The sequence below is a fragment of the Streptopelia decaocto genome (genome assembly GCF_964273445.1).
Source record: "Streptopelia decaocto genome assembly, contig: HAP1_SCAFFOLD_2405, whole genome shotgun sequence".
NCBI classification, from domain to species: Eukaryota; Metazoa; Chordata; class Aves; order Columbiformes; family Columbidae; genus Streptopelia; species Streptopelia decaocto.
In genome coordinates, this window is record NW_028115637.1 from 1 (window position 1) to 10355 (window position 10355).

The 10355-nt window shown below is 63.8% G+C and overlaps 1 protein-coding gene across 1 annotated transcript; it reads left to right on the forward strand.

Moving 5' to 3' along the window:
- Positions 1 to 182: 182 nt before the first annotated feature.
- LOC309452685 (REST corepressor 2-like) lies at positions 183 to 6993 on the forward strand (the record flags this gene model as incomplete). Its single annotated transcript, XM_082077332.1, has 8 exons — positions 183 to 344; positions 4641 to 4756; positions 4828 to 4888; positions 4968 to 5162; positions 5274 to 5351; positions 5426 to 5477; positions 5553 to 5692; positions 6656 to 6993. Coding segments are annotated over 8 exons (1074 nt in total), but the record flags the coding sequence as incomplete, so codon positions are not given.
- Between the last annotated feature and the right edge of the window lie 3362 nt (positions 6994 to 10355).

The following is a 10355-nucleotide window of genomic DNA, read 5'->3' on the forward strand; positions in this document are numbered from 1 at the left end:
CCCAAACCCCCCCAAATGCCCCCCAAACCCCCCCCAAATGCCCCCCAAACCCTCCAATTGCCCCCTGAACCCCCCCAATTGCAACCCAAACCCCTCCAATTGCCCCCCAAACCCTCCAATTGCCCCCCAACCCACCCAAATGCCCCCCAAACCCCCCCAATTGCCCCCAACCCCCCCCCCAGGCGCTGGGGATGCTGCTGTGGCACAAACACGACGTGGACAAGTCTCTGGCCGACCTGGGCAACTTCACCCCCTTCCCCGACGAGTGGACGCTGGAGGACAAGGTGCTGTTCGAGCAGGCCTTCCGCTGCCACGGCAAGAGCTTCCGCCGCATCCAGCAGATGGTGAGACCCCCGGACCCCCCCCTGCACCCCCAGACCCCCCACTGCACCCCCAGACCCCCCACGGCACCCCAGACCCCCCACTGCACCCCAAACCCCTTCACTGCATCCCCAGACACATCCCTAAACACAGCCCCAAATGCACCCCCAAAGTGCATCCCGTTCCCCTTCCACGGCAAGAGCTTCCGCCGCATCCAGCAGATGGTGAGACCCCCGGACCCCCCACTGCGCCCCCAGGCCCCCCACTGCACCCCCAGACCCCCCACTGCGCCCCAAACCCCTTCACTGCATCCCCAAACCAACCACTGCATCCCCAAACACATCTCCAAATGCATCCCGTTCCCCATCCACGGCAAGAGCTTCCGCCGCATCCAGCAGATGGGGAGATCCCTGCACCCCCGGACCCCCCCACTGCACCCCAAACCTCTTCACTGCACCCCCAGACCCCCCACTGCACCCCCAAATGGATCCTCAAACATAACCCCAAACACATCTTGTTCCCCTTCCACGGCAAGAGCTTCTCCCACATCCAGCAGATGGGGAGACCCCCTGCACCCCCGGACCCACCCCCTGCACCCCCAGACCCCCAAATGCACCCCCAGACCCCCCAATGCACCCCCAAACACATCCCTAAACACAGCCCCAAATGGATCCTCAAACACACCCCCAAATGCATCTTGTTCCCCTTCCACGGCAAGAGCTTCTCCCGCATCCAGCAGATGGGGAGACCACCCCGGACCCCCCCTGCACCCCCAGACCCCCCACTGCACCCCAAACCCCTTCACTGCACCCCCAAACACACCCCCAAACAAACAGACCCCCAAATGCACCCCCAAAGTGCATCTTGTTCCCCTTCCACGGCAAGAGCTTCTCCTGCATCCAGCAGATGGGGAGACCCCCGGACCCCCCACTGCACCCCCGGACCCCCCAATGCACCCCAAACCCCTTCACTGCACCCCAAACCCCTTCACTGCATCCCCAAACCAACCACTGCATCCCCAAACACATCTCCAAATGCATCCCGTTCCCCATCCACGGCAAGAGCTTCCGCCGCATCCAGCAGATGGGGAGATCCCTGCACCTCCAGACCCCCCCACTGTATCCCCAGACCCCCCCACTGCACCCCAAACCTCTTCACTGCACCCCCAGACCCCCCACTGCACCCCCAAATGGATCCTCAAACATAACCCCAAACACATCTTGTTCCCCTTCCACGGCAAGAGCTTCTCCCACATCCAGCAGATGGTGAGACCCCTGCACCCCCGGACCCACCCCCTGCACCCCCAGACCCCCCACTGCACCCCCAAACACATCCCTAAACACAGCCCCAAATGGATCCTCAAACACATCCCCAAATGCATCTTGTTCCCCTTCCACGGCAAGAGCTTCTCCTGCATCCAGCAGATGGTGAGACCCCCCCAGACCCCCCACTGCGCCCCCAGACCCCCCACTGCACCCCAAACCCCTTCACTGCACCCCCAAACACACCCCCAAACAAACAGACCCCCAAATGCACCCCCAAAGTGCATCTTGTTCCCCTTCCACGGCAAGAGCTTCTCCCGCATCCAGCAGATGGGGAGACCCCCCCGGACCCCCCACTGCACCCCCGGACCCCCCACTGCGCCCCAGACCCCCCACTGCACCCCAAACCCCTTCACTGCACCCCCAAACCAACCACTGCATCCCCAAACACATCTCCAAATGCATCCCGTTCCCCATCCACGGCAAGAGCTTCCGCCGCATCCAGCAGATGGGGAGACCCCCTGCACCCCCGGACCCACCCCCTGCACCCCCAGACCCCACCCTGCACCCCCAGACCCCCAAATGCACCCCCAGACCCCCCAATGCACCCCCAAACACATCCCTAAACACAGCCCCAAATGGATCCTCAAACACATCCCCAAATGCATCTTGTTCCCCTTCCACGGCAAGAGCTTCCACCACATCCAGCAGATGGTGAGACCCCCCCAGACCCCCCCCTGCACCCCCAGACCCCCCACTGCACCCCAAACACACCCCAAACAAACAGACCCCCAAATGCACCCCCAAAGTGCATCCTGTTCCCCTTCCACGGCAAGAGCTTCTCCCGCATCCAGCAGATGGGGAGACCCCCCCAGACCCCCCACTGCACCCCCAGACCCCCCACTGCACCCCCAGACCCCCCACGGCACCCCCAGACCCCCCACTGCACCCCCAGACCCCCCACGGCACCCCCAGACCCCCCACTGCACCCCAAACCCCTTCACTGCATCCCCAAACACATCCCCAAACACATCTTGTTCCCCTTCCACGGCAAGAGCTTCTCCCACATCCAGCAGATGGTGAGACCCCCCCGGACCCCCCTGCACCCCCAGACCCCCCACTGCACCCCAAACCCCTTCACTGCATCCCCAGACACATCCCTAAACACAGCCCCAAATGGATCCCCAAATGGATCCTCAAACACACCCCCAAATGCATCTTGTTCCCCTTCCACGGCAAGAGCTTCTCCCGCATCCAGCAGATGGGGAGACCCCCTGCACCCCCAGACCCCCCCACTGCACCCCAAACCTCTTCACTGCACCCCTAGACCCCCCACTGCACCCCCAAATGGATCCTCAAACATAACCCCAAACACATCTTGTTCCCCTTCCACGGCAAGAGCTTCTCCCACATCCAGCAGATGGGGAGACCCCCTGCACCCCCGGACCCACCCCCTGCACCCCCAGACCCCCCACTGCACCCCCAGACCCCCCACTGCACCCCCAGACCCCCCCCTGCACCCCCAAACGCATCCCCAAATGCATCCCCAAAGTGCATCTTGTTCCCCTTCCACGGCAAGAGCTTCTCCCGCATCCAGCAGATGGGGAGATCCCCCCCAGACCCCCCACTGCACCCCCAGGCCCCCCACTGCGCCCCCAGACCCCCCACTGCACCCCCAGACCCCCCACTGCACCCCCAGACCCCCCACTGCACCCCAAACCCCTTCAGTGCATCCCCAAACACATCCCTAAACACAGCCCCAAATGGATCCTCAAACACATCCCCAAATGCATCTTGTTCCCCTTCCACGGCAAGAGCTTCTCCTGCATCCAGCAGATGGGGAGACCCCCCCAGACCCCCCACTGCACCCCCAGACCCCCCACTGCGCCCCAGACCCCCCACTGCACCCCCAGACCCCCCACTGCACCCCAAACCAACCACTGCATCCCCAAACACATCTCCAAATGCATCCCGTTCCCCATCCACGGCAAGAGCTTCCGCCGCATCCAGCAGATGGGGAGATCCCTGCACCCCCAGACCCCCCCACTGTACCCCCAGACCCCCCCACTGCACCCCAAACCCCTTCACTGCACCCCCAGACCCCCCACTGCATCCCCAAATGGATCCTCAAACATACCCCCAAATGCATCTTGTTCCCCTTCCACGGCAAGAGCTTCTCCCACATCCAGCAGATGGGGAGACCCCCTGCACCCCCAGACCCCCAAATGCACCCCCAAACACATCCCTAAACGCAGCCCCAAATGGATCCTCAAACACACCCCCAAATGCATCTTGTTCCCCTTCCACGGCAAGAGCTTCCACCACATCCAGCAGATGGGGAGACCCCCCCAGACCCCCCCCTGCACCCCCAGACCCCCCACTGCACCCCAAACCCCTTCACTGCACCCCCAAACACACCCCCAAACAAACAGACCCCCAAATGCACCCCCAAAGTGCATCTTGTTCCCCTTCCACGGCAAGAGCTTCTCCCGCATCCAGCAGATGGGGAGACCCCCCCAGACCCCCCACTGCACCCCAAACCCCCCCAAACCCCTTCCAATTTCACCCCCAAATTCCCCCAAACACTCCACCAAACCCTTCCAATTGCACCCCCCAACTGCACCCCCAAACCCCCCAACTGCACCCCTAATTGCACCTCCAAACACACCCCCAAAATGCACCCTGTAACCCCCCCAAAATGCACCAACCCCCCCAACCCCCCCCAAAATGCACCGCTGACCCCCCCAAAATGCACCCCCAAACACACCCTTTGAAATGCACCCCCAGTGCACCCCCAAAGCCCCCCCAAACCCCCCCAAAATGCACCCTGCCCTTCCCCCCCGGCTCCTCCCCCATTTTTAGGGGTGTCCCCCCCCATCTATTCCAATGGTTCCTTCCCCATTCCCCATCCTCTTATTTCTAAGGGGTCACCCCCCTCTATTCTTAATGGTTCTTAAAGGGCTCCCCCTCATTCCCAGGGGTCCCCCCCATTCCCAGGGGTCCCCCCCTCATTCCCAGGGGTGCCCCCCCCCCAAAACCCACCCTTTCCCCCCCCAGCTCCCCGACAAGCTGATCTCCAGCCTGGTCAAGTACTATTACACCTGGAAGAAAACCCGGAGCCGGACCAGCGTCATGGACCGGCAGGCCCGGCGCCCCCTCTGCCGCAGAGACAGGTGACCCCCCCGCCCCCCCCCAACACCGCGACACCCCCAAAAACCCCCCCTTTTCACCCCCGTTTCCATAGCAACGACGACCCCGACGACCCCCCCCAGAGGGAGCTGGAAGTCCTGGACCCCACCAAAGAGGTTTGCGGCGGGGGGGGGTGCAGGGGGTGTCACTTTGTGGTGACCCCCCCCCCCCAAAATCTATATTAACGGATTTCAGGGTTTTTGCCCCAAAAGCGGCGCGCGGAAGGAGGGGCCGTTCCGGCAGCACCACCCCCCCCCGCGGCAGCGGCGCCGCCCCCCCCGGGGGATGCGGTTGAGCCGGGAGGACGTTGCCGGTGTCACCGCCAACCCGGATTTGGGGGCGCTGGCCCTGCAGCAGCTGGATTGTCAGCTGGTGTCCCTCAAACGGCAGGTAAAACAGCCCCCCCCCCCCCCCCAAAAAGAAAACACCCCCCCCAAATCTATAGGGTGCCCCCCATTGCGCTGTGGGGTGACCCTGGGGTGTGTGTGTCCCCCCAAAAAGGTGCAGCGGATCAAGCAGATCAACAGCGGCCTGAAGGTGGCGCTGGCGGGGGGGCTGGACGGGCTGCGCCCCCCAGAGGTGGGTCTGGGGGGACATGGGGGTCCCGGGGGGTCCCTGCCCCACGTCACCCCCCCCTCGGTTCCCCCCAACAGGGCAAATTGGGGTCCCGCTGGACCACGGACGAGCAGCTGCTGGCGGTGCAGGGTGAGACACCCCCCACCCCGGATTAACCTCGTTAAGGGCTCATGTTCGTTAGCGCTCATTATAATTAACCCGCAGCCCTCCGGCGCTGCGCACGTGACGTCCCACCTGGGTCGCCAACGAGGGGGCGGAGCTTCCTGCTGGGCGCCGCCCGGCGCCGCCGGGGGCGGGACCAAGCGCGGCCACGCCCCGGGGAGGAGGAGGAGGAGGAGGAAGAGGTGAGTGGTCTTAAGCTGGGCTTAGGCCTGGGCCCAGTCCCAGATCTTGGCCCAGTCAGTCTTGGGTCTGGCCTTAGGCCTGGTCCTAGTCCCAGTTCTGGTCTCAGTCCTGGTCCCAGCCCCGGTTCTGGGCTTAGTCCTGGTCCCAGTTCTGGGCTTAGTCCTGATCCCAGTCCCAGGTCTGGTCTTAGTTCTGGTCCCAGTCCTGGGTCTGGTCTCAGTCCTGGTCCCAGTCCCAGGTCCGGTCTTAGTCCTGGTCCCAGTCTTGGATCTGGCCTTAGTCCTGCTCCCAGCCCCACATCTGGGCTTAGTCCATGTCCCAGTCTTGGGTCTGGTCTCAGTCCTAGGTCTGGGCTTAGTCCTGGTCCTAGTCACAGGTCTGATCTTAGTCCTGGTCCCAGCCCCACATCTAGTCTCAGTCCTGTTTCCAGTCTTGGGTCTGGTCTCAGTCCTGGTCCCAGTTCCGGGCTTAGTCCCGGTCCCAGTCCTGGATCTGTTCTTAGTCCTGGTCTCAGTTGTGGTCTCAGCCCCAGGTCTGGTCTCAGTCTTGATCCCAGTCCTGGGTCTGGCCTTAGTCCTGGTCCTAGTCCCGGGTCTGGTCTCAGTCCTGGTCCCAGGCCTAGGTCTGGGCTTAGTCCTGGTTCCAGCCCCACATCTAGTCTCAGTCCTGGTCCCAGTTTGGGTCTGGCCTTAGTCCTGGTCCCAATTCTGGTGTCAGTCCTGGTCCCAGCCCAATGTCTGACCTTAGTCCTGGTCCTAGTCTCAGGTCTGGTCTCAGTCCTGGTCCCAGGCCTGGGCTTAGTTCCAGTCCCAGGTCTAGTCTCAGGTCCAGGCTTCGTCCTGGTCCCAGCCCCAGGTCTGGTCTCAGTCCTGGGTGTGGCCTTAGTCCTGGTCCCAGCCCCGCCCCCACTCTGGCCCCGCCCCCACTCTGGCCCCGCCCCCACGCCGCTGTTCTTCCTGCAGGTGCAGATCACAGGGTTTTCCCGCCTGCCTCTGGCCCCGCCCACCAACGCGGCCCCGCCCCCTCCACCGGCCCCGCCCCTTCCAGCCTCCCCCTCGCGCCCCCCGCAGCCCCCGCCCCTCCTGCGCCCGGCCCCGCCCCCTGCCCCCGTGCGGCCCCGCCCCCCTCCGCCGCTCCAGCCCGGCCGGGCCCCGCCCCCTCTGATCCGGCCTGGCCACGCCCACACCCCGAGGCCACGCCCCCCCGCTGCTGGCCACGCCCCACCCCGCTGAGCGGCGGGAGCCGCAGCGCCCCCTGCTGGGCTGGGGGGCACCCGGGGGGGCACGGGGGGCCCGGCCACTTTGCAATAAAGGTATTTTACTAGAGCGGCTGCGTGCGCTGGGCTGAACTGGGAGCACTGGTTTATACTGGGAGTACTGGGAACACTGGTCTGTACTGGGAGCACTGGGGTCCGTACTGGTCTGTACTGGGAATACTGGGGTCTATACTGGGAACACTGGGGTCCGTACTGGTCTATACTGGGAACACTGGGGTCTGTACTGGTCTGTACTGGGAACACTGGGGTCCATACTGGTCTATACTGGGAACACTGGGGTCCGTACTGGTCTGTACTGGGAACACTGGGGTCCGTACTGGTCTGTACTGGTCTATACTGGGAACACTGGGGTCTGTACTGGTCTGTACTGGGAACACTGGGGTCCGTACTGGTCTGTACTGGGAACACTGGGGTCCGTACTGGTCCGTACTGGTCTGTACTGGGAACACTGGTCACAGTCAACGGCTCTTTCTGGAAAGATTTTAATGTAGAACCTGGAAAATCCAGTGGGGGCGGGGCCGGAGGGGGGGGTGGGGCCAACATTTAGCCCCTCCCCCACCCGCCGAGGGGGTGGGGCCCGTGGGAGGGGCTTCGGGACCCCGCCCCTCGGTGGGGGGCGGGGCTACAGCAGTTTAAAGGGGCCATGATCCCCAGAGCAGCAGAACCGCCCCCACCCCCACCCCCCCCCCGGCCCTTCCTGAGTGCTGGGGGGAGGGGACATCCCCGTGTCCCCCCCTCGTGCCATCAGGATGTCCCCATGTCCCCTAAGGCCACCGGGGGGGGGAGGGGGCCGGGTCACCCCCATGGGGACAAAAAGGCCCCAGACGGTCCCTGGGGACACCCGGGCGCGTCCCCGTGTCCCCCCCATAAGGCTTTGGGGACATCCCTGCGGGTCCCCGGGGGTCCCTGGGCCACCCGGGGGGGGCCCCAAGAGCTTCTGGACCCCCCCCAAGAATGTGCCCACAGGTCCCAGGGCCATCCAGGATGTCCCCATGAAGTCCTGGGTCACACACAATGTCCCCTGAGGGCCATCCAGGACGTCCCCAAAGGTCCCCAGGGCCATCCAGAAGGTCCCCAGGTCCATCCCGGGTCCATTTAGAACATCCCCAGGTCCATCCAGGACATTCCAAATGTCCCAGGTCCATCCAGGATGTGTCCAGGGGACCCAGATCCATGCAAGACGTCCCAGATCCATCCAAGGTGTCCTCAGATGTCCCAGATCCATCCCAGAGGTCCCAGGTCCATCCAGAATGTCCCCAGGTCTGTCCAAGACCTCCCAGATCCATCCCAGAGGTCCCAGGTCTATCCAAGAGGTCCCAGGTCCATCTAAGACGTCCCAGGTCCATCTGGAATGTCCCCAGGTCCATCTAAGACGTCCCAGGTCCATCCAGAATGTCCTCAGAGGTCCCAGGTGCATCCCAGATGTCCCAGGTCCATCCAAGACGTCCCAGATCCATCTAAGACATCCCGGGTCCATCTAAGATGTCCCAGGTCCATCCCAGATCCATCCCAGATGCCCCAGGTCCATCCCAGATCCATCCAAGATGTCCCAGGTCCATCTACAATGTCTCAGGTCCATCCAAAACGTCCCAGATCCATCTAAGCCGTCCCAGGTCCATCCAAGACGTCCCAGGTCCATCCCAGATCCATCCAAGATGTTCCAGATCCATCCCAGATGTCCCAGGTCCATCCCAGATGTCCTGGGTCCATCTACGATGTCTCAGGTCCATCCCAGGTCCATCCCAGATGTCCCAGGTCCATCCCAGATCCATCCAAGACATCCCAGGTCCATCCCAGATCCATCCAAGACGTCCCAGATCCATCCAAGATGTCCCAGGTCCATCTAAGATGTCCCAGATCCATCCCAGACGTCCCAGATCCATCTAAGACATCCCAGATCCATCTAAGACGTCCCAGGTCCATCCAAGAGGTCCTAGGTCCATCCAAGGTGTCCTCAGATGTCCCAGATCCATCCCAGGGGTCCCAGGTCCATCTAAGACGTCTCAGGTCCATCCAAAATGTCCCAGGTCCATCTAAGACGTCCCTGATCCGTCCCAGATCCATCCAAGATGTCCCAGGTCAATCCCAGATCCATCCAAGATGTCCCAGGTCCATCTACGATGCCTCAGGTCCATCCAAAATGTCCCAGATCCATCCAAGACGTCCCAGGTCCATCCCAGATGTCCCAGGTCCATCGCAGATCCATCCAAGATGTCCCAGGTCCATCCAAGATGTCCCAGGTCCATCTATGATGCCTCAGGTCCATCCAAAATGTCCCAGGTCCATCTAAGACGTCCCTGATCCGTCCCAGATCCATCCAAGACGTCCCAGATCCATCCAAGATGTCCCAGGTCCATCCGAGCCGTCCCCCGCACCCATCCCCTGTCCATCCATCCATCCGTCCGTCCGTCCGTGCGCCCCGCTCAGAGCTTGAGCTCGTTGGCCACCTTGGAGGCGATGTTCTTGAAGGCCATGGAGGTGCCGGCGATGCGCTTGAAGCGGACGCCGTTGAGCGAGAGGCGGGGCAGCTTGCAGACCTCCATCTCCCACTGCACGAAGGAGTCGTGGCCGGGCGCGCCGTGGGCGCAGAGCAGCACGAAGCGCTCCTGGGGCTCGCAGCGGCAGCTGTTGGCGTCCAGCACCTTGCGGATCTCGCGCAGCATCTCGCCGGGCTCCAGCGAGCTGGTGGTTTTCATGCTCCAGGTGAAGCGCAGCGAGCGCGGTTTGGCCTCGCGGAGGGGGGGCGGGGGGGCGCTGGGGGCGGTGGTGGAGCCGGGGGGGGCGGCGGTGGCGGCGTCGCGAGGGGTTTGTCCGGAGCTACGGCGGGGCTGGGGGAATAAAGGGGGTCAGTGGGGGGGGTGGGGATGGGGGGGGCAGTGGGGGCCATGGGGACAGTGGGGGCAGTGGGGGATGGGGGGGACAGTGGAGAATGGGGGGGAAAGTGGGGGATGGGGGGGACAGTGGGGGGCAGTGGGGATGGTGGGGATGGTGGGGGGTGGTGGGGGGTGGGGGCAGTGGGGGGGGATGGGGGAGACAGTGGGGGATGGGGGGGACGGTGGGGACAGTGGGGATGGTGGGGACGGTGGGGACTATGGGGGGCAGTGGGGACTATGGGGGGCAGTGGGGACAGTGGGGGACGGTGGGGACGGTGGGGACTATGGGGGGCAGTGGGGACTATGGGGGGGCAGTGGGGACTATGGGGGGCAGTGGGGACTATGGGGGGCAGTGGGGACGGTGGGGGGGCAGTGGGGACTATGGGGGGCAGTGGGGACAGTGGGACTATGGGGGGCAGTGGGGACTATGGGGGGCAGTGGGGACGGTGGGGACAGTGGGGAATGGTGGGGGATGGGGTCCCCCCGGGGTCCCCATGTCACCTATAGGGTCCC